The sequence below is a fragment of the Patiria miniata genome, unplaced genomic scaffold (genome assembly GCF_015706575.1).
Source record: "Patiria miniata isolate m_02_andy unplaced genomic scaffold, ASM1570657v1 HiC_scaffold_24, whole genome shotgun sequence".
NCBI lineage: Eukaryota > Metazoa > Echinodermata > Asteroidea > Valvatida > Asterinidae > Patiria > Patiria miniata.
Window position 1 is genome coordinate 22,213,791 of NW_024037063.1, and position 24,713 is coordinate 22,238,503.

Genomic DNA, 24,713 nt, shown 5'->3' on the forward strand with positions numbered 1-24,713 from the left:
ACTCAAAACCTCCGCTGTCCTGCCCTTACTGTGTTATCCTAACACTTCAAGTGTTAAGATAACACCATTAGTGTTAATTTCAGTCACCCTTCAGTATCAATAGTTATAGTTACCACGTGGTAGTCATCCAACAAGCCCCGCCCATATTGTATCCACCAATCACTTTCGTGATTGGATTATGTCCAACCAAAATCCGTGTATGACGCGCGCGTCTAGCACTAGAGACGCACGTGTTATCTCGGAGTGGGCGGGGTTTTGTTCTATTCCCCAACAGCACATCGGGGCTTACATCTATCCACATTCAATCTGCCCTGACTTCTAAAACCAAAAAGTGCTATTTTTATCACATTTACGCTATCTCACGAACACTACATCCTGAAGTAAATGTTTGTGACAGTCACGTGACTAGAGTATCAAAAATATTCACAGTTGAGTTTGTACTGGTTATACAGCTTCGGAGCACCAGTTTACGTAGCCATAATTATAGTTTACAGTGACTTGTTTGATACAGGTTAAGAAGAAAATTACTTTTAAAATGTCACGGTGGATCCAGATTGTTCAAGGTATACTCAGTAAAAAAAAAAAAAAAGAGGGAAAACAAAATCGCAATTTAAGTACGAAGCCATTTCAAATTGTCATAGATTATAATTGTATTTACATTTTAGTACTTTGTTGTTTTCTTTGCAATGAATTCTAAATGCACAGAAAATTCACTCACCAGCGACAGGCGCGATTCTACACTTCTTGGGGAGGGGCTTAAAAGATCGCTTTCGCCAATCCAACCTTTGTGAACCCCCTTTCATTATTATATTCATATCATTTTGTAAGAAACCAATCGTATTATATTCATGTCATTTTGTAAGAAACCAATCGTGTAAGAAACCAACATACATGTACATCTTTTCCCTTAAAGTTTGTTTCTAGTTTAGATGCAAATATTTCTGGTATGTAAATTTCTCCTTAATTTCGTTGACCATTTCTAATGACCGGGTCGTGTTTTGTGCACTGATAGTTATCCCTTCTTAATCGTGTTTTTCATTTTTCTGGGTTTTTTTCTTGTTGAAAGCAACGTATGGATCGCGCCTGTCGTAGCACTTGCCAGTTCCACAATGGATCATATTCTTCAGAGTCAAATGCCTTGCATTTTCATTAATAATAAAATCATGCTCATGTCCGTTTGACCTTTTTGTCATGCATGTCAAAATCGGTGTTCCTGTAACTTTAACAAAACAGTCGTCGGTTATCGAGCGTATATAATTTGGAATGTTTCAGTTTATAAACGAGAAACACTAACGGAAACGTCTGATGAATTATTCATTATCGATGACACATCAGCCTCGGTGTTTGCGGGAAAAGAAAAAAAACAATTGCTGTGAAAGGAAAACACCGCCTACTTTCCATTCATGACGGCGGCAAGTTTTTATAGATTGGCCAACCACGATGATGCATGCGCAGATCGTTTCTTGGGTTCCTCCACCGGGCCGAAAAGAAGGTGCCATGCCATTTCGAGATCCTCTTGCGAATATCGCACCTCTTGTGGTGTGTCTTGTGGGGTAAGCGCTTGATCGAGCCGTTCCTGGTCCTGGTCAGCCACGTTATCCTCGAACCTATACGAAGTGGCCCAGTCTCGCTTGGTTTTTGGTAGGTACGCTTCTCCGCCTAACGCCAGGTCATCTTCCCAAGTGGGTGCCCAGTCTCGCTTGGTTTCTGGCAGGTACGCTTCGCCGCCTAACGCCAGGTCATCTTCCCAATTCGGTGCCCAGTCTCGTTTGGTTTCTGGCAGGTACGCTTCTCCGCCTAACACCAGGTCATCTTCCCAATTCGGTGCCCAGTCTCGTTTGGTTTCTGGCAGGTACGCTTCGCCGCCTAACGCCAGGTCATCTTCCCTATTTGGTGCCCACTCTCGCTTGGTTTCTGGCAGGTACGCTTCGCCGCCTAACGCCAGGTCATCTTCCCAATTCGGTGCCCAGTCTCGTTTGGTTTCTGGCAGGTACGCTTCGCCGCCTAACGCCAGGTCATCTTCCCAATTCGGTGCCCAGTCTCGCTTGGTTTCTGGCAGGTACGCTTCGCCGCCTAACGCCAGGTCATCTTCCCAATTTGGTGCCCAGTCTCGCTTGGTTTCTGGCAGGTACGCTTCGCCGCCTAACGCCAGGTCATCTTCCCAAGTGGGTGCCCAGCCTCGTTTGGACACCAACTCCACAGCATCCGGCTCCAATTGGCTCTGCAGGATTTCGCGGGCTCTCTTCTCGAGCTCTCTCTCGATCCAAGTCGCACGTTCCCGCTTGCTGCGATGCCCGTAGCAGCTCAACGCCGACTCGTGGGTCTTGCGCAGATACTTGTGTAATTCGTTCGCGAAATGCTTATTGCGAAAGTGCATTTCCTCCACGGTGTGGTAGGATGGTAGATCGAACTGGCTATCGATCATCCGATACGACGTGTATGCAGGCAGGTCCCACACAGACGTTCGATACAGCTGTTGAGAAAGAAATAATTGCTTTACGCAAGATAGACTGCACGAGCTTCTAAGCAGGAAACATTGCCTATAGGAAATTAAGGGGTCGTTTATTTTGCTGAGTAAAAATCGTCTGTGCTTAACAGAAGCAAAATGGCCACAGTATGCTGCCCCAAAACACTGCCGTTCAAAAAGTTATTTTCAACCACACCAGTAATTTTCTCGGCTTTTCTGTGTGACGTAATGGGTAATATTTTCGGAAACTATTAAGATATCAACCGGTGTACATTTTGCTGTAAGCAATATTTCGTATATATGCTAGTATGAACAAGGGGTATGAGTTACGGAATGTGCACTCGACCATTATTGTGCATGCCTAAGCACATCAACAACAGAAAAATAAAGTTCCGTAAAGGTAGAGTGCTACCGTTGTGGAACTCAATACAACACAATATCACTACGTTTCCGGCAAAACAGAATCCCTGGTATTCTTATATTTTAACTTACGTAACAGTGAATAGCGTCCCTCAGTTGGTTCGCTTCACTCTCAAAGTTGTAAAACTCTCTTTCGAGTTCAAGTTCCGTGTGCATGTCCACCTTCAGAGCTTTTAAGGCCTGTATGCTGTCCGCAAGCCGCGCTTGCACACTTTCCATCAGCTCCCCAAATTCCTGCACAATTTAAGGTAAACGAGACAAAGCAAGTCTAGTAAAGCTGGACCAAAAGCGCACAGGATACTTGATTCAGCATCTGGTCTATGCAATGGATTGGATTTAGCCCATTCAGTTAATATGATGTTATCATGTGCATTAAAAAGCATATTTTGTCGGTTTCGTTGAGAAAAAAGTCTTTAAATGTGTATTAAATTAGAACCACCTGTCAAATTTTGAACATAAATTAATTATCATTGTCAAGTTACACATGGATGTATGTACTTCGTAAAACAGCCCATAATTGTTTCTTCTTTCCTCAATAATTTATCCACCAGTAGAGCTATCTCATTTAGCCAAGCAAACTAATGGTTTTGCAAAGTGTCACTCAAAATTACTTCAACGGAGGACAGTAATATTCGGCTCGGGTAATTATCAGCATCCACACTCCAACCGGTCTTTAAAAGAGTGTTTAATATCGGTCATGCACACCTTTATTCCATGCATTACACCTTTTCGGTACAAAACAAATAGGCCTATCAAAACTTTTCGGTTCAAAAGTCGAAACAAGTCAAAAATTATAAATTACAACGATTTTTCAACAATTTTACTTCGTGTTTTTCGAAACGCCCCTGTCGCTATATTATGGCAGTGTCCATGTCGTAAACAACTCCTAAGCTTCTATGGAGATTGGCGCGCGCAGAACGCAGCTGTACCGGTGTAGTGTGAATTTAGGACTATGAAATATTAACTCAGTGAGTCAGTATTTCATAGTCCTAAATACTAAAGTATTGCGCATGCCTATACGTGTGCATTGTGAACGTTCAACCAATAAAATGGTAACTAAAAGACACCGGATTTCAAAGGAGTCAAAATTTCATGTGTCACTGGAGTGTTTAAGACCAACCAGTCGGTCTTTATCAACCGTTTAAAACCGGCCACGTGACGGGCTCTCGACCAATAGGAATTGGTAAACTGTCTTAGGTATTTATGAATTGGAGTTCAAAGTGGTAAACTATTATCCGGCTTACTTCCTGGCTATGGCATTCTGGCAGCTCTGTAGGATATGGGATATTCCTAAGCTGTGTTATTCTGCCAGTCTCCAGACCCTGAAACAAAATTGCACAAAGCTTCCATTATTATTAGGTCAGAAAAATATAGACTTCTCGGTGCCTTTAATATCAGAAGAAAATGTTGTTAACTTGGGAAGTCATGCTCACGAGTGCGCAAGAAGTACGCGCGCGCATGAAATGGCGTGTTTATGCTGCAGCTGTTCGTAAGTGACTGCGTCATTATACCACTAATCACAAGCGCCTATTGGCTAAACACGCAACTTTGCAGTATACCTCCGGTTACAATGGTTTTAATGCATTGATCTCCATTTTATACAGACTGTATAATGGAGATCAATGTTCAAATGCTACTTCGTGTGTAGTGGGCGTGCTTTAACTTTAAATGACGTCACACTTACGAAGATACACGCGCACCTAGCCTCTAAGCTTGTCAAAAAATCAATAGGTTTGGTACGTAGGTCTAGTAGTACATATACCATATAACACGAAACACATAATGAAAGATGAAAACACATTGCACGTTCAGCATGACATCGGCACATCATTTTCCATTTCCAGGTAAATTAGTGGCTCAGCCTGGTTGCGTGTTCTCAATCCATCTCATTACTAGTACTGTAGCGTTATATTAAACTACATGCCTCCGGTTTCAAATTCTGTGCTTCAAAAAAGGAGCGAGTTAGATAACGGCAAGGTTTTAGCCTGTTTTTGTCACATTCGTTTGTATTTTCACCACAGTGTGTATAAAAGTAAGACTTAACGTTGAGGAAAGGGGAGGGGGAGGGTATCAGTCATGATATTCGCTCATATAACCACTGCCCTATCATTGGACCCTGCTGAATTTACATTTCTTTGAGCTCTGAAAGGGGTCAACACTTCCGGGTGAACACTTCCGTGTGCGCTTGACACGTGTGCAAAGACATTTACATTCATTGTTAATGGCAAGTGACCTACCAAAAATGCTTTGCGAATCTGCGTTTCCTCAAAAAGATTATGGGAGTCGGAAACATCCCCAGGGCTTTACTTTATTGTCAACTTCCTCTCCAAGTGTGAACCCATAGGTGGGAAACTTGCTGTATCCTGATTCGATACTGCATATGGCAAGTGATATATTTATGTTGTGTAATTGGTAATTCTCATTCCAAGAATAAAAATTGAAGATGTATTCGTAATTTAATGTTCATTGTGAATTGTAACGTCCACTACACCTCAAAAACACCCCACCTTCTGTTTTGACTCAAAATAATGTGTACTGTAATAATGGATATTGGACGAGTAGCGATCGAAATATTAACACTTTGAAAACAAAAATCAAATCGTGTTTTCGGATCTCACGCCGCGACGAATCCCGTCTGTAGGCCTACCCCTGACACCGCATGCCAAAAACGAACTGCTTTGAAGCATTTTCAGGCACCAGACTATTCCGTACCTAATTTGCATATTACATGCAAGATTTTGAACATAAATCTGGTGGTGTCGGGACCGAGGTTGGTGAGACGGAATAGTGATCTCTAGCGTCCTTGTGGAACCTGTGTCCCAGTTGGAAAAAAGAACTCACCTCATGGTCAATAATCTGTAGTTCATCCGCAAGTTGGCTGATGTTTTGACGCAGCTTTATCGTCTCATCGTATATCATCCTGAAAAGACGATCGTTGTCCGAATTATAGTGGGCACAGGGATTTGGGTCTTGAGCACGTACAGAACTACGAGCGACCACAACGAGAACCACTGGGGGAAAAAAACAAAACGAAACGGAGAATCGTATAACTATAAGGTTGAACAATCCAAATTATGGCATGTACTGAGTAGGGACATCAGTGCAAGATCTGTGGTTTGAATTAACGCTGTTTGGTATCTACACTGCAAAAAGTATTAAAACACAACGTGGTGTTTAACTAACATCGTACTTTTACGTTTGATTTGTGTATGTGCTTAGTGTTTTGTTGTTGGTGGTGGTGTTTTGGACTGCAATTTGAGAGCTGCTAGCTAAAAATATTTAGGCCCTGTTCAGGGCTACGGCTTCGTCTAAGCATGTTTCCACGTAATTGTAATTATTGTCAAAGACCAGCTGTAGGACCTTGCCCTACGGATAAAGCGTAATTATAAGAAAAGCTTTAACACGGCGACAATTAAGTCTCACTAAGAAACGCGAGTCATCACTTTTGTATGGTTTTTGGCTAAGTAAGTTTAAGTATTCCGAACACATGCGCCCTCGGTGTCATCAGTTGAACGTATCTTCCCAACATATCTTTCTTTCGCCCGTGTGAGATCCGACCGATCATTAAGCCCCGCCCTTTACGCTTTGACCAATCACAGCCACGATTAAAATGTCCGACATGCGTGCACGCGCGCGTATGATGCTCGCGGCTGGAGCATGCAGTGTGGCATCATTGAAGATGCGCACGTGTTTTTTCCCTGCACGTGCGCGGTGGGCGGGGCTTAATGAGTTGGTCTATTGCAGGCCAAAGACCATTAATTTGGAGCAGTTTCCAGCGGTGTTCTGTGAGCTGCTACGCGGGGAGGCACCGGGCACGCTCTGCTTCTCCCCAGGTGCGAACAAAAAATACCGTCAACTTGCCCCTGCCACGATTAGCCTATCTCGTGATAAAGGTGTTTGCATGTGTAGGCAGCAAGAACGGAAGGAAAAACTAATTAGCAAGCTACGGTCGGTGTTATGCATATCTAATATGTGTGTCTTCCTCCGTTGACACGTATGAGTAGGTTTTGTTGAGAGTCATGAAGTAAGAGAACAAGGCAAGCATATTAAAGCTGGTCCCAGAGCACACCAAATTGAATTCACATGCTTCCTAATCGGTTTCCATTGGAAGTCTTGTCATGCATCGATCTGGTATAAACAATGGGTAGGGTTTATATCCCATCCAATGGTTTAACGGGGCAATCCTATACGATAGCACTGCCCAGCTTACAAGTGACAGTCAGTTAGTCAGTCAGTCGGTTAGTCTGTGATAGAGGACACTCCCTCGGGAATAAAATACGCATTGTGTGCTTTGAATAACATAATTCTGAGGTGTCATAATAAATTGGAGACATGCTGTATAAAAATTCATTTGTTTATCCTTACTCTGTGTTGACTAGGGCTGTCCCGAATATACCGAATATTCGGATATTCGATCATCAACCAAATATTCGAATAGCTTTTTGCTGCTTTGAATATTCGAAACAACAAATTTATTATGCACACAGATGATGGTGATGTCACTTTATAATGTTGCCGCTTCATTGTCAGGTGCCACCTTTTTGTTGACGGTAACTTTTTTTCTGTCGACGGCGGTTCATTGTTTCTATCTTTTTAGCAGTTTAAAGCCCTTGACAGTTATAAAATACTTACTGCCACACTCCATATCGATCGCGGCACGCAAAGTGTAAATGGCGCGCTCTGCATGCAACATTTGACCGTCGCATGCAGCACGCAGTTGCACTGACAGTTTCGAATATCCGAATATTTAGTCAAACACGAGTAATGGAATACTTAATTATTCGAAAATGCACAGCCTAGTTTGTTCGTACGCTGTGTTTTGTTTGCTGGCTTGTGCGCACTGGTTTCAAAGAGTCCAGTTTTTACGAGAGTCCAAATCTCACGGTACAAATCCAAAACTTGACTTTCCAAACTCTTGGTGGCAGCAGAGAGGCATGACTTGACACACAGCGCGTCAGTAGTATTAAAACCAAAGCCGTTGCCATACAACCATCTTTATTAAACAAAGTTTGTTTTTCAAGAACATAGTACTGATGAACACGAGTCTCTTGCTGTCGATTATTAATGTTTGAAGTGAATTTTTCTTATTTCTTCTCGAACTGCCGATTAAAATGACTGTAATTATGGTAGTGTCCAATCATATTGATTTATTCGGTTGAGTACCGGGACGAATTAGAATAAATCTGCTTTATCATTGATATGTAAATGAGACACGGTAGAGTGGTTAAGGGCGGGTAATTTGAATAGGGAGTGGCACAGGAATGTGTGCGTGGTTGGATTGAAGATAGATCACTTCACGCTTGCGAGCAGCAACGACAACACACAATTTTTAACACAGTTGTTAAGTCTGGTTGTAATTTCATACCGGTTACTGCTGCAAGCACGAATACCAAAATCAGGATGATTTGATTGTTTATTGTGTAGAATGGTGTTGAAATGATAAATGTAATTTCATTGTAATTCTTCAAACCTACCAATCAGCCGTATGCATTGTGTCATCATGTCAGTACAAAAAAAAATCAACTGATGATAATCCAATTCGTATTTTAAAAACAACAGCAATGATTTTGTTTGGTGTTTTTCCTGCTTTTTGACCCCGACACGGGATATGATGCTGCTATTAAAGAAAAGTAAATTTTGCGTATTCGCTTGTTTTCCCTTTAACACGATTTACACTCCCATATTAAACTATTTCAGATTTTGCATAGTTGCATTTTCCCCGTATTATAAACAGTTTAAAATTCAGATAAAGAACCTCTCAAGACCCGACCCCTAGGTTCTTGACTCAAGGAAATAACCAGAAACAGGTTTTGGAAAATCGCCTTTGCTGCCCATTGATGGAATCCCTTTTCTTTTAACACCATTTGGGTAAAGTGGGGGGTAAATTGCTTGATGCACGGCGGTGCATTAAACCGGACATAGTCGTGGGCGGTTTCGCGGAATTGCGGCTCTGCAGAAAATCATTCCATCACCACTTTTTAGTCTTCGGGGACATGAAGATTTCCTTCCGCTTTCCTGTTTTAATTAAGGCCTTGTCTTTTTTGGTTTTAGGAAGCCCGTGAGGTTGATACCTCTTCAAGCGATAACGTTCTTGATAAAGCCAAAGGGTAAATACGGACAACCGGATAACATCCAGATAGCAATACAAGGTATGTACCAAGAAGGTGTAATCAAGCATACGTGTTATCCCCACACAATATTCAAGTATTTACAAACATAGGCCTCAAAGGTATACCGTCATACGTAGATCTCCCAAGTGCTTTATGTCTGGGTGACAAGATATCCATATGATGTTTGACACTTACGGAAAAACTGTTGAACGGCCCTATTAAATTACATTCGACGTGGAGACCATTTTTTGTTGGTCTTCCCGGCTATACGATTTCCAGCAGCGATTATAGCCGCATAATGATGCATATCAAGCAAGAGTGACAATTCGTTGTGGAAAGTCAGGTACCACAATAATGAGAGCAGTGTGTTTGAAGCAAGATTTCTCAGAAGAAACATATGCGACTCGAACCGAGACGAGCAAGGGGCTTGATTTTTGAGAACCAAAGATTTGGACCCGAATTTTGTTCGTGCGATTACTACACGAAAACCACAAATTGTCAAGGAATAGGTTTGTGCATGTTTATATTTTACTTTTAATGATCTAAATATTGAATCGAATCGAATTTTAATTGAATTTTAATGAGAATATTTATTTAAGTAATGCCATTCATTACAATGTGTAATATCTTGTAAAAGATAATAAAGATAACATAAATATCAATTGGAAAAGGATTATATACACAGAGATCTAAATAATTAAGAATCAAAATACTAAGGGATCACTGCAACTATTATCATATCGTGGGTAATGCATTTTAGCGCCCAAAAAGCGCGCACTCCGGTCGAATATGCCCCTTTAAAGCGCGTACTCACTACGACTTCAGGTATAGCTATAGGTCAACTCCCATCTTAATAATGAGTGTTATGTGGATCACTACCAACTCCCAACTTTCATGATGATATTTTGTTGCTGTCTTCATAACCTCAATTTGCATGTGTGAAGTAATCGTCACTTGCGATTTGCATAATTGAATTTGTAATCTTCTTCACTTGAATTTATAGTTATATCGATGTATAATTCATTGTGATTTTCATAAATACAAAAATAGATCTAGGTAGAAAATCAGCAAAGGTATTTTAGACAGTTGGGCCATAACGTCATGATTGTATGTAATTCATATGATAAGTGTAATCAAAGGTCGTATGGTAACACAGTAACTTCAAGTTGTACTTAACCTATGATAACTACGCTGGCGTGTACTGCCCATATAGTTTTGCAGTAACTCTATCCAGAATATATACTGTACAAATACCCATTCACATGCACCGGAATCCAGATACTTGCTTTGCGTGATGTGCGTATGGCGATCGATGGGGCTATTTTACATAGGCCTCCATTCATCTTTGTCATTATGAGGTGTGAGTCGAATAATTTCCACTTGTTCGTGTCAATTTCAATATGTACAATGAATTTTATTTTCTAAAATTTAATGAATTTGAAAAGTGCCATCGCTACTTTGGTCAAGCTTCTAAATAATGCAAAAAAATAAACAATCTGGGGTGGCTGGGTTAAAATAACCATGTTTTCTCACTGACTGACTGACTCTCACCCCCCCCCCCCTCACTGTCACTTGTGAACCGGGCAGTGCTGTCGTATATAATTCCTCCTTAACGCCAATGAATGGGTTGAATCCAGCCCATTGTGTATGTAGTCTGATACAGGAAATGACTTCCAGTGAATAGCCATTCTAAATCAATTGAATAGAAGTATGTGTGCTCTGGGACTAGCTCGAATAGGATTGCCTTGTTTTCTTTTTTTTCTACGGCAGTTCAGGACTAGGCCGGTAATAAATAATCAAACTGTCATGTATTCTTTTCAATTAGTCACCAATGCGTAATTATGTGTGTGAGCGCGACATCTTGCCAATGACGCATTCAGTTCATTTTGTTGACTCGCTTTTAGTGACAACAATCGCCCGATCGCAGCTCGTTCTGTGCCGAAAGAAGTCAGCATGCAAGGTTGTTATTGTTTAGATTAGTCATCTGTCCCTGGATGAGTTCAACTAACATCGTCACAATATTAAAGGCCAATGGAGAAATGTAATTGCAGTTACGAAGCAATGGCATCAATCGATAAGTCATAAAGGGTTATTTTTTTTGGTTTAATTCTTGTACTTTTTCAATTACGTGGGCGGGCCCGCGCCCTCGCGTCCCCACACAAGAGCGCTCATTCGTTGCTGCATGAAACCTATCACTTCTGCTTGGAGAATCGGAAACAGTTTTTTTTATCAAATCATATCAAACAAATACAATGTTCTTTTTTTAAACAAAAAAAAAGTCTTTTGATCAAGACAAAGAATGGAGCGCCTTCAGGTTTTTTTTTTTGGGGGGGGGGCAATATCATGATGCACAATTTCAGTCAAGTTCCCTGTATCCCAAAACAGTACTGCATGATAATGTTTTGTGCAGAAAGGAATCATACAATTTTTCCTTCCATCCTCGCTTTGGTTACGTTGATTTAAATGGGGAAAAAATCAAGACGGCTGCAACATGATAATGGTCTATACTAAGCTGGGTAAGTATTACTGAGCAAACATGGTAAAACTTTTTTTTTTACGTTTTGAATTTCTGAAAAGTAGTCCTTAGGCCTCCGAGAAAATGATCTACTGATTCCGTACACAACGAAGTTCATGTGAAAAATTTTCTAGTGGTATATGAAGTGTTTTCATTGCGTTTTTTTTTTACAATGACAGTGTCTAGGAGTTATGAAATGATGGTTGGTTTTTATCCTTGATAAGGTTGAACGTCTTTCAAATCAATCTATCTTACAAGGCCACGTCTGCGGAGCCAGGGCCACATCAGTCTTTCCTTCGCCGTTGTTACGTCCAAGTGATCGGCATCCGTTAATTCTAATTGCCCTTTAGACGCAACACGCTGTGTCAAGTGCCCCGACTTCACCATCGCGACATCACCGCCCGCGGAAACCCATTCAACTGCACGTTGCCAATCAATCAATAACCACGTGACGACGCCCACGCGCGCGCGCGCGCCGGGGCTGGAGTAATTCATTCACAAAAATACTGCGAGGCCAGACAACACTGCGATATCACGACTACTGCGATCAATAAATCCTCATATCCCTCACCTCCCCAAGTTAATTTTCTTGATCGCCGCCGCGTCGAAATTTGTTATCAACCAGATTTACGACAGTGACTTTTTCCTGAGGTGCAATTTATCAGTTAAAAAAAAATTCGGTGTGGAAATTCTCCCCTCTTGGCCAAGGATGCTGCATGCAACGCCTCATTTCAACCTTATTCAAATGTTACCATAACAACTATAAGTGCATTGATATTTGAAGAAGTCACTAACAGCTTTTAATCCCGTTCACACTTTAATAATCACCATTTACAATTGTCTCGTCACTCCGTTGCTTTTTATTTTGATAAAATGTCCTACGGGCATTGACCTGTGGTACGAGGCAAGAATACCAAGGATTGTTTGGTTGCGCCAAGTCACTTTTGAGGCACATTGGCTTTATATCATTAAATGTCTTATTGAAATAAAAATAAATTATTTGTTGTACTATAATTTCACTATATGAATACATGCATTGGGTCATAACAAGTGTCTTTCATTTCGTACTTATTCGACTGACTATATCACTTGTGACTTAGCCATGTTGTTATGAAGAGAACCGGGCAGTGCTATTGTATAGGATCACGCCGCAAGGGCTAACCCCATGCAGCGCATCAGGACAGATGCATGAAAAGGCTTACATTGAATAGCCATTCTGAATGATCATGAATACAATTTTTTGCGCTTTATTTCCAACTTTAATCGGTTTGACTTGTCTTGCTTTACGGGACAGGGACATCATTTCCAAACGCAACAAAAATGTGGGTTTTTTTTTTGCAAATTCAAGGAACAACGTTACAATGAATCTGAAGCAGGTTATTAAAAACATAACACTCCAAAATTTCAGCTCAGTAGATATTAAACGTTTTGAGAAAACTGTTAATATGTATCTTCATTTTTTTTCTCGACGCAAAGCATATATTTCCGTTGAAAACGTGATGTTTACTTTGGTCCCAACCATCGTGAGGAAATGATGGCAAATACTCCTTTCTTGAAAATACTGCATACTAGGTGCAACGATTTCACACGATGCATGATCCTATTATTAACTTACAACTCAGTAGGATATTTCATATTTCGATAGTTTCAGGTTTGAATGCTTGCAATGTGCGCATTACCTTAATGTCGAATTCCTTCATACAAAAATTGTGCGTGGTTATGAATGACAAAATAATATTGTTGACGGAAAACACTTAATGTCGGCAAGCTCTAAGTGATTTAATGTCACTACAGATCACACAGCAGGCCATTATCTATGTATTCGACAACCATTGGCGGCAATTAATGTCCAAGGCCTTTATCATGTCACTTTCTTGGAAACACTGTCTACGTCTATGAGATTAAGAATTACATGACAAGCTCAAACAGACAAACTATGAACAGGAAAGATTTCCAAACAGCTAGCGTCTCGGACCAGCACCGGGCTAAATTAGATTTATTACTGAAACAAGTGCGAGTGCACATTAAGCTCTGGCGAAAATTGCGACGCCGATGGCACATTATGGAACACTGTACTTTTGGTCAATTTTGGGACATTTCCTCCTTCTGGATACCGTCCAACCACTACACAAAATGGCGTCCACCTTGTTCGAGGAAGATGTTGTACAGCGCAAGTGCGAGCGCATAATAAGCTCTAGTCGTGTTTCAAGAAGTTTTGCATGAAAGTCTTGCATGAAATCGATCAAAATGATAGTTATTCGGAACCCCTAAGCTGGTAGAATGATAGGTAGTGGCGAGTGGTACTGCCTAGGAGGATAGGAAAAAAGTGCGAGTGCACAATAAGCTCTGTCCGTGTTGCAAGAAGTCTTGCACGACAGTCTTGCATGAAATCGGTCAAAATGATCCCTGCCAGAGCTTAAACATGCGACGCCGAAAAATGCGACGCAGATGGCACATAATGGAATACCATACTTTTGGTCAATTTTCCGGACAGACAGACATACCGACCGACCGACCACTAAGTGACATGTAGAAGCTCCTGTCAGAGCTTAAAAACCCTGTGTTGCAAAATCTCAGCAGGTATGAAACGGTCTTTCTTGAAAATCACCAAAGCTTATTTTAGACAGTTGGGTTTTGTTGAATGGGATGGTGCCTGACTTTTTATTTATTCTAGCCTCACTTCCATTCTTTCTTAAATGTGGCTTAAAAACATTCTAAATTATTCATCAGAGCAGACTAGTATTAATTTGCAGCGTCATTGCTTTCATTTCTCTTCACAAGTTCCAAAAAATGAAGATTTTACCTAACTCTCAATTTAATATGGCCGACTCGTGAGTAAGGCCCATAAGCAAAGCGGAAATCGACATCAGATAAGTATCTGAAATCTGTAAGTCGATTCGGAAACAAGAATTTTATTCCAAGCAATTTATGCAAGCGAAAGTGGCGAGGCGGCCTAGATTAAGAGTCATGTCTATGAAAAAGTAATCAAATAATGACGCACTGCTGGTTATTTTTATAAACTCGTGAACGCGAGTTACTTCTGACAATGCTTTAAAATAATTCGTTTGATGTCCACGTTGTCTAAATTTCTCGGTTTTTATTTATTTAATTGTTAATTATGTTTTGTTTTTAGTCTCAACGTTAATTATGTGCAGTACATTAAAATTCATTTCTAAAGTACATTTTGTTTATGATGTTTAAGGGTACACTGTATAAATAGGGAAATTTATATAATTGAAATTATAAATTGCAGTATTTTTGATGGTCACAGAGAGCTAGCCTATAGTGATTTTTATACCTGACTGGCTGACTGAATGACTGACTGACCCCCCCCCCCCCCCCGTGGTGATGAGTGACTGACTGACTTACTGACTTACTGATTGTCTGTCATTTGTGAGCCGGGCAGTGCTATCGTATAGGATTATCTCGTAAATAAATGGTCTATATATCCGGCCTAGTATGTATAATTATAGACTGATGCAGGAACAGAATAAGCATTCTGAATCAACTGGCCTGCCTTTTCTCCCGACAGTTCACAGCAACAGAAGAGTCTTGCTGATTTGAAATGATCCACCAAGATTTTCATTAGCATCTCACGTCAAGTACATTGTTATATAATGACGAGTGTATCTTGGCAAAAGATGAGCAGCAGGGACATTATGAAGTGCTTTGATTGTAGTACATAATGCATCAGAGTAAACTACTGTTCATAAAGTTAAACCCTCATTCCTCATATAGCTGTGGGAATCAGTCATTATTAATCTGGTGTTATAAGAGTTGACTCAAGCAAAGGTCCAAGCTACCAGTGAGACCTATATGTAAGCGGGTGACAACAAGCACCGCTGCTTTGTCAACAAACTCTCATTTTGAGAATAAATAGTAATTGATTCCCATAAAGCCCGTGCTTCAAGTAGCCGCCCACTTGTTGGCCGAGGATGAGATAAGAATATTGTCAATCGCAAACCCGTTGTGACTGTAGATCCTGGCCCCTATATTAAAAAAAACCGGTCTCTACTAATCGGTTTCTCGAAGGTAAAGGGCAGGTTCGTTGCGATTGATATGAATCGACTGCAAAAAAGCAGATACAGACTGCCGGGGCAGTGAGTGTAGTAAAAGGGTATTTTCTGCTGGTCCCCAAGGGCCAGCCTATAGTCATCTTTGTACTTGACTGTCCAACTGACTGATCAACTCGCTGACTTACTCACTGACTGTCACTTGTGAGCCGGGCAGTGCAATCGTACAGGGTTACCACGTAACGCCAATAAAGGCCAACATATTGTCTACTTTGTACTGACTTATACTGACTCACTGACTGTCAATTGTGAACCGGGCAGTGCTATCGTACAGGGTTACCACGTAACGCCAATAAAGGCCAGCATTATTGTCTACTTTGTACTGTCTTAATATATACTGACTGATTCACTCACTGGCTCACTCCCTGACTCTCAATTGTGAACCGGGCAGTGCTATCGTAACGCCATTTAAAGGGCTAAATCCTGCCCATATAGTGTAGACTGATGTATAGGAAAAGACTGCCGGTAAAGATTCACTGTGCTCTGGGACCAGCTTCACTAGGCTTAATTTGTCTTGTCTATGAAAAGAATCTCAAGCATGAACAACAATCTCAATCAATGCACAGTTTTCTTTCAATTAAAATCTATTGTCTCAAATTCTGGATCAGAATATTTGCAAGTTATTTGTTCATTTCTTTAATAATTTTCATTGACACAGAGCAGATGGTAAAGTCAGTGGTTAAAGAATGACTCCACTACATTGTATTAGGTTACGCATTTGTTGCCTCATTATGGATAAATTGCAATATGGGACTATTGCCCGGCCACGTTTACCAGTGAAACTAATCGTCAATGAATTGTTATTGTCGGTTGCAGAATGTTCAACCCATGGACTCCAATTATGTTTTGTTTTCACAGATTCTATCATTACCGTGAATACACGTCAACGGATAGTTGTTTTTCTGGTCTTCAGTCTGAACTGAACAAAATAAGGTAAGTTTGAGAAAAAAATAGGTAAGTTTTAAGAAAAATACTAAGTATTTTTCCTTATTTGACAATATAATATTATGTTCCATGTTTCATAAACTGTATCAAAACACGCGAAAACATCCTGCACGACATGCACTTCTTCCCTTGACAAAAAGAAAACACATGGATAAAAGCTGTTTTTCCATTAGGGACGACCCCCATCCTTCAACAAACGGAGAGAAATATACCCACACCCTGAGCTACCTTCGGTAAGAAATAATATGTGGACTCAGGACACGCTAGTTGCACCCGGAGTGATGGTGGTTATTATTTTTGCCATCATCGGCATTTTAGACAAAGGCTTTTATTGCGCTGTGCAGGTGACATTTCGAGAATCCAACAGCACGAGACAAAAACACTCAATTTGTTTGGTTGGATCTTGTTATTTCTTGCATTACGTATAGCAAATCATTTATAGACGGAACTGATGACAATCTAAGTGCCCTCTTGAAAATACTGTGGAAGTTCAACAGGTTCATGTACAATTTCTTCTTCTTTTTATAAAGCATAAATACCATATGTTTTTCAGTTGAAATCGATGCAAGGATGAATCAAAGAGCTTTTTTTTTTTATAACGGAAACAAACAAAACGTGATAAAGTCGGGTTATGTGTTTTGTAATTCCAAAGGACCATTTTGTTGCGCAATTATGTCATAAAATGTTTGATTTAATGATTTGGCAACATGAGGTTGCAAGAGAAATCATGTGATACGTCGACGAAAGATTCGAAAATTATTCTACCAGTTCTGTATATTTTGTTGTTGTTTATTTCCCAACTATCTTGAGTTAATTTGAAGTAATAATGTGGGACTGAATGTGGGTCCTATTAAGTAGAGTGGCTGAGTGTGTCCCTATAAAGACCGGTGCAGGAATAAGGGGGGATGGACTTGAAAGGAGTCTAGCAAAATGTGTAGTCATGTGACCGCATAGAGTCGCGACTGCCGCCCACCGTACCGGGGTGGGCAAATGTCTGTATGGTACCGGGTGAGTGTTTCAAACGACACACCGTTCAGAAAAACAGCCGATATTAACTCAAACAAATAAAGACGCTCGTCCCATGCCATAGAAAAATGTCCCCAAGTGGGGTCACAGTGCGTTCCACTTATAACAACTCAGATACAACAGAACTGGGGATGATTGCGTTACCTATTGGGACACCTGCTAACTGTGTCGCTCACCGGACTAGTTATTTGCTTTGGAATAATATCTACTCAAACACCACAATTCTGTTTTGGTTCGATTTAGTCTCGGCGCCACCATACCAACTTGGGCACGATAGTACACACCAACACAGGCCCAGTTGAAGGTGAAAAGTTCACGTACCACGAAAATAATGTTACACAAAGTGGGTCAGGGCGGTTGACTATTCCTAATAAAAAAAATCCCAAAATGTACTTTGAATTGACACTGTTATCACTGATTAAAATGACGATAGAAAATATTCCTTCTTTTCGTTTTGGGAATTCTTGTGTCTGACATTCTGTTAAAATTAAAGAGATCCGTAAATAAATTTTAAAGAGGTAAAAAAGGAATTTAACCAAAATGAACAATGCGTTAAATTTGAATTTGAATTTGGATCTGTTTAAGGCAAACAAACATGAAAAGGTATTTCCCTAGGAGTTCCTATATTGTAGTTATATTCCCATTTATATGTAAATTCATCACAGCAGCTTATGCGTCATCGTCATTATCAAATATTCATAAATGCATGCCGAGTATTGGGCAACGGCGTATTATTAAACACAGCTCGATGATAAATTAGAAATTACGCGGATATATCGTCATACAAGTCACTGTTGGTACACATGCATTGAGTAATAATGGGTCGCTCATAATAAATTGAAACTGTAAGAACGTCTTCTCTTACGTATTTTGAGGGAACTAAAATATTATTCTCTTAAAAAGGTGGTCTGAACCAGCGCTCTATTTATCAAATGAGAACCTATGTTAAATAAACACCCATAGGTTTTCGTTCATATCGCTTTTCTTCCAAACTGCAGGTTTCAGGTCATTGACATTTGTTGTGGTTGCGCTGCATACCTTGCTATCACAAGGTCAATCCATATATAGACCATGTTCAATGTGACGTCATACCGATGGGCAACCAACGAGAAACTGACAGACAAGCCAAACATTTAAGCACCGTTTGCTTGTTATATTGCCCATAACAAGCAGTTAATGTTGCCAATTTACACCAATTACATTTCAAAAGATAACCTAAAATGGATGAGTATCTGAGTCGAGTGACCCAAGTACTGGAAAAGAAATGAAACTTGGTAGATATAGAGACGTTGTGTGTATTAATCGGCATATACATTATGCGTTGCAAGTATCTCAGATTTTCTGCTTTATTTTTTATTTAGTAACAATGACTGCACAAAACTCATGCCTATCAACGCAATACCAAACCACTGCTCACTCACTCGGGCCTTACAACGCACAAGTGGTTAGGTATCTAAATTTGTTTACTTAGAGGTAAAGCCTAAGATATCAAAACTTGTTTGGATTGAAAAGGGTGTCTGGCAATCACTATAGCAACAGAAGCAGCATCTCGTTTATATTTAATTGCTTTTTTTCTCCCAAGTAAAGGTCAGCCTGCGGTTCTTTTGTGAGGGCCATAATATCGCGGAGTTTGTTTTGTAAGGATCGCATAAATCATTAAAAAAATTGGTAAACTCGAACGGGGAAGTCTATGAAAAAACATTGCATACTATAGTTCGACAGGTGATGGCCCTGACATTTTGACATTCTGCCTGAAGCAATTCCCCTAAAATTCACGATGCATGAATTAAAGTTTACGTGTAATTTTCACAATTTTTTTCCCACAAAGGAATTTATGTATTCCATAAATGTATTGATAACGCAATCCCTATATACGAAAGGTTTCCTTCCATCCGCCATTTGCATTCTTTACGTTTGTGTATGTAGTTGCAGTAACGAAAAAAATCACTAATTTTCTCAAATGGTTAAGCCATTTTGTACAATTAATTATATTCTCACTATGAACGCATCAATTTACTTCTATTAAACAAAATGTTAACAAATAACATTCCGGACGTGTTTACTGGTAGTCCGATTTTTTTGTGACGCTGTTACGGCTGTATAACATCGGACGAGTCCTCCGTGTGCCCTATAGGCCCATAATAGGTTTACAGGCCGTGTGCCGTATACTCCAGTAGCTGTGCTGTCTTCATACGATAGCAACTTCCTGAGTGGTCACTTATTGTGGGTGGCGGTGCTGCTTGTTCAAATGTCATACCTATTCAATTTTGTTATTGCACCAATTTTCGGTTGGTATGCTCGCCTCCAAATTGATGACCAGTTATTGACGGCATGCCATGACGTATATTTCTTCATTGATATCTTTTTTTCTCCCGACAGCCTTAGGACAGATGTCAAACATTCGATTTGATCGAACGCTGTCCGTTAATTGCGGGACATTACTGCTAAGTGGTAGAACAACGTTGTTTTTAAGCGAGAAGCCATACGAGCAAACAATCTATTCATTCAGTCGTTATTTGCGTGTCGTTGCTGCCTCTTTGTGGATCGGTAAAATCTAGTGACGTCTATTGTGCCCCTTACCTGCTAAATATACCCCAACATTTTACACGTGGGATTTTTCACAGATTAGCTCACACTTGAGCATTGAAATCACGTACTGTGTGCATACTTTTATTCGCATTCAATTTCTGCACACTTCCATCGAAAAAAACGTGATGTAGGCGGTTTGTTTTGACCATGAAAGCCAAAGATAAACAACGAAAATGGCTTGGCCTGATGGCTACGGCTCGCCTAATAACCCGCTTTGTAATGTATCACCGGTCACCGGAAAGCAGCCAGCGCAAAGCACGTAGGCAAACACTCGGCAGCAATTTTGTGAATGAACGGCACGTGTGGTGCTTTCGATGCAGCTACCAAGTGTGATTAAACTGACGTCAGTCTACCATCGATTGAGAGAGCTACGTGCGCACGTACGTATACCTTGAATCCCAGTCAACAGGTACACGTATTAGCACCACACGCTGCCAACCATCGTATCAAATTTATATTAATTTGGTCTAATTTCCTACAAAACCGGACTTTTTCATTTCTTCACCGTGGTCTCGATTAATCTAATTATAACACCTTTACTAATGTCCACTTGGTTACCGTAAACACGCTGTAGTGTGTTGACTACATATCCATTAGTCTTAGACTTGTGCTGTGATACCTGACTCTGTGACGTAACGTCTCCCACTCTGTCTTTTTGGTAAAGCTCAAGACATATTGATTCGTTTCTATCCACGAAATGGGTCACCTGTATGTCTAGCGGGCATTTATTTTATCCAAACATCTCGGTTGTAACTTGACGCGTCACGGTGCGCGTTTAGCATTGATGCATGCGTGAAATGGGATCTAGCCTCCCACTTGACTGAAACACTTCTCATCGTATTAGGCAAAGCTAAATGTCATACACGTGGCTGAAATCAAAATGGCATTCATGAACCAAAGGTAGAAAGCTATGTCGTAATCATTTTGTCCCAGATATTTTGTGCTGATTCTATATCTGGGGTAAGTATACTGGAGGGCTGGGGCAAGTAAAAATGTATTATTGTAATGTAGTCTACCTACAAATCGTTTAGGTAATCATGTAATAATAAAACCAACCAAACATTAACTGAACCTTGCAAGCCAACCGAACCAAGAGGCCTTATGCCTAAACAAAACCATACCACTGAAACCAAAACCACACAAAACGTAACCATACCAATCTAACCAAACCAAACCAAACCAAACCCTATTAAACCAAACAAAACCATACCAATCTAAACCAAACCTCACCAAACCAAACCCTATAAAACCAAACACAACCATACCAAACATAACCATACCAATCTAAACAAAACCACACCAAACCAAACCAAATCAAACCGAACCAGACAAAACTAAACCGGACGAAACCACGTAAAACATACAGAAACAAACCATACCAATCAAACTTAACCAAACCAAACCAAGTAAACTATACCAAGCCAAACCAAACAAAACTAAATCAAACGAAACCACGTAAAGCATACCAAATCAAACCACACCAACCAAACTTAACCAAACCAACCAAACAAACTCAACCCAAACTGAACCGCTCAAACCAAACCAAACCAAACCAAAACCAAACCAAACCAAAACCAAACCAAACCAATTGACAACAAAATACTTCATCTAAAAATATGGAAATGGGAGATTGACCAAAATAGAGTTTCAATACAGCAAATGTTTGCTCAAGTACATGTGCATGAACACTTTCATCACCTATCTAAAATTACCCACTGCTTTTTAACACCAGCAGTTGCTGGCACCTTTTCGTCTGTCGACATACAACAACTAAATAATGAGATATCTCGCCTTGGTCCATGCAAAGGTGTCAGAACATTGGTGCATAACATAATCATGTGTAATCAAGCAATTTACTCTGTGACCTTCAACACGTACGGCTGATAGAAAGGTGTCATACCTTGTTAAAGGGCGGGGTTTAACAGGTCGAAGCGGGGGCGTGTAACTGTTTGTTATCAACCATAAGTATACAAAAACTGACATCCAATGTGAGCTATTAATTTTTAAGTTTCGAGGCTTACCTCTATAATTTAGTTATGCCCACCTAGTTTAGTTGAAATTAAATTACTTGGAGGTTAAATAAAGAGTATGGAATTGTAAAAAAAGCTAAAAAAATGTTCTTTTCATTTTTGCCATTCCATTGACAGAGGAAACCCAAAGTGAAATCTGTAGACCAATACAGACTTAATATGTCCATCGGAGCTTTATAAAAACTGGACAAGTTTTCAAAAGTTGGGGAGCTTTTTCCCAAGAAAACTGAAGTTCTTATGGACAAAACCTTGGAACTGCTTTGTTTATGGGACACAAAAGTCAAATGATCTGAATGTCTTGAGCAATGCTGCGTCAGAGATGCTCGACTTGAAGTCAAGAAAAGGAATAAAGACTACGCTGACATTTTAAACCAAACAAATATTGTCAAGAAAAAAAACCCACAAAACGGAAGAACAAGTACAACACCAAAGCGTGATGGCGGATCAGCCCCGTCACACAACAACAAAACAACAGAAACAACAACAACAACAACAAAACCCGAAACACAGCAATGAGTCATTAGCAAAACATGTCCTTGTTGTGATCAGTCACAGCCAAGATTGAGCCCAATTATCCTGTTTTTATTTTGATTCGCTAAAGTGCTGATTGAAATTAACCCATTTCCCTGGCTGTGTGCTTTGCACGGTCATCATCACCTGCCCATTCCGTCCTATGTTAGCTTTCTGGTCATTACACCCGAGGCAAACCCACGCAATGCAAGTGCATAAGCCCGTAGAATTTGCACAGCAATTAGGTGCGATTTTAATGCCATTATGAACAAACATGACTGATTTCTTTCCGCTTTGTCTTAGGCTTTTTTCCCCCAGCGGAGGTAAAAAAAAATGTGGAGGCTGTGGTTTGGCGGAGTTTTTTTATGATGTGATTAAACACTTCGCTGGCATTTATGGACTGTTGTAATCAAACACGTGTTGTTGTGTATGTAGGTGTGCGGGGGTTTCTGTCTGTCTGTCTGTCTGTCTGTCTGCCTACCTGTCTGTGGGTCTGTTTCTGTGTCTTTGCAAGTATATGTGTCTTTGCAAGTAAATGAGTCTCTGATTAAATCCACGTAGCGACTTTCGCAGTCGATGCCGAAGATTGGGTGATTTGTTGAACGATATCTCAAAACCTTACCAAAAAGAGTACGTATTACAATGTCAAGCCGAAATTTTGTACTGACCTATTTCCCAAGTTGCATTTACACGCTGGGGTAAGATAAGCCTAAAACTTACTGAGTACATGTATATAGAAAGATGCGACTATATGGTAACCAGTCAACAAATGAGTGGTCGCATGCTGCTCAGACTAGATTCGGCTGGTATTCTTCAGATTGTCACTCCCCAAATAAAGTTTAATTTCTAATCACAATATTTGGTTAAGCCTTCGTTACAGAGACCGCACTACTTTTTTTATCAATGGATATAGGATGCAACGATAAGTAGCTAGTTGGACTGCCTTCATGCAATCTTGTTGTCGGTCTCACGTGGCCACACACTCAACATGTGTTGTTTTTCTTCCATGAATAATAATAAATAGGATTGTTCAACTTACCAGCTCCCGCTAGGAACTTAAGGCACATGGTGGATGATGGTGTCCCGTCTGAATGTGCTCCACGTGATGTTACGAAGTACCGCTGTCCAACGCACAAAAAAATCTACCCGAGAAACTAAAAGGGAAGGACGCATCTGCCGTGCTGCTAAAACAAAAGACTTCTAGTCCTAGCGCCTCGTCTACTTCTGGCTACGACTATACTAAGGGATGGTGGGATGGTTTCTTTGGTATACTCAATCGACTTGTGAGTGGATGCACTGGTACGGGTCAGTTTTATACGGTTCACGGATACACCCGAACGGTGACGCAATCGTAAGCGCCTCCGTTGTTGAAAGCACTGCGGATCGGTGATATTGTGCCGGGCGGAAATTGGGCATCGCTAAATTACCGGGCAAATTGCTGACACGTGGGGGCTATAGAACCCACCGGGAAAAAAGGCACGATATGCGGAGAAAACTGATGTACGAGTTTACAGCAGATCGGAAACTGTGACGGTAGCTAGTGGTGAAGGGGATGGGCCGGTGCGTGATGCTGGTCGCGGTAAGATCACACGCGCGGAGAAGTCACTGTATTGTATAACACCGCCCAGAAAGTGCTGGTGCAGGTAGCGCACAGGTGGTTTACAGTGAGATGAATGAACCACCGACTCTGGTCTAGGCTGATTGATTATTTTGTCCGTGGGTAATACGGACTCTTCTGTCTTGAGTGACAGTTGAATAGATGTGGCTTATACCGCCTTACGCTGGCGGATGGGATCTGTTGCATAGGGGAGGTCGTATGCGTGATGTGCTCACCGAGTACGACAGATGTGTATTATTGGACATTAAGCAACGGGGCCCTGGTGTGGAGGAGGCGGGCTGTTGCCGACTGTGTGGGCAGTAGCTTCGGGAACTTAAAGGGCCACTGTCGCCAATGTTGCCTCTTCAGTCAGAAGGACACCCTCTCGTGTTTTGTTGCAGGCCTTGGACGTCACTGACTGGGTTCGTGAC

General features: G+C 40.7%; 2 protein-coding genes across 4 annotated transcripts in view; one reads left to right on the forward strand and one right to left on the reverse strand.

Annotated features, from left to right (window-relative positions):
- Positions 1 to 24,713, forward strand: part of LOC119732417 (ketosamine-3-kinase-like) — a 49,987-nt gene that overhangs the window by 1,630 nt on the left and 23,644 nt on the right. The window contains exons 2-3 of one of the 2 annotated variants that reach the window (XM_038205916.1): positions 8,939 to 9,036; positions 16,444 to 16,518. The gene's annotated coding sequence lies outside the window, so the exon portion shown is untranslated. The remainder of the gene's footprint in view (positions 1 to 8,938; positions 9,037 to 16,443; positions 16,519 to 24,713) is intronic. The other variant, XM_038205918.1, reaches the window with a different exon arrangement.
- Positions 473 to 24,342, reverse strand: LOC119732407. Of its 2 annotated transcripts, none has more exons than XM_038205899.1 (5): positions 23,725 to 24,342; positions 5,729 to 5,807; positions 4,132 to 4,209; positions 2,960 to 3,121; positions 473 to 2,473 (listed from the first exon to the last, which is right to left on the reverse strand). In XM_038205899.1, exons 2-5 carry the CDS (start codon positions 5,804 to 5,806, stop codon positions 1,421 to 1,423), a joined length of 1,371 nt encoding a protein of 456 aa, XP_038061827.1. In that variant the 5' UTR covers position 5,807; positions 23,725 to 24,342; the 3' UTR covers positions 473 to 1,420. The 2 variants fall into 2 exon arrangements, with proteins under 2 accessions (XP_038061827.1, XP_038061826.1); XM_038205898.1 differs by having other exon boundaries at positions 5,729 to 5,898; positions 23,725 to 24,340.

Coding starts and splice junctions, on each gene's coding strand:
- LOC119732407 (XM_038205898.1), bottom strand. CDS start 23,752: ATGTGCCTTAAGTTCCTAGCGGGAGCTG. Junction 5,899..23,724: donor TAAGTTCCTAGCGGGAGCTG/GTAAGTTGAACA, acceptor TTTTTCCCCCAG/TGGTTCTCGTTGTGGTCGCT. Junction 4,210..5,728: donor TACAGATTATTGACCATGAG/GTGAGTTCTTTT, acceptor ATTTTGTTTCAG/GGTCTGGAGACTGGCAGAAT.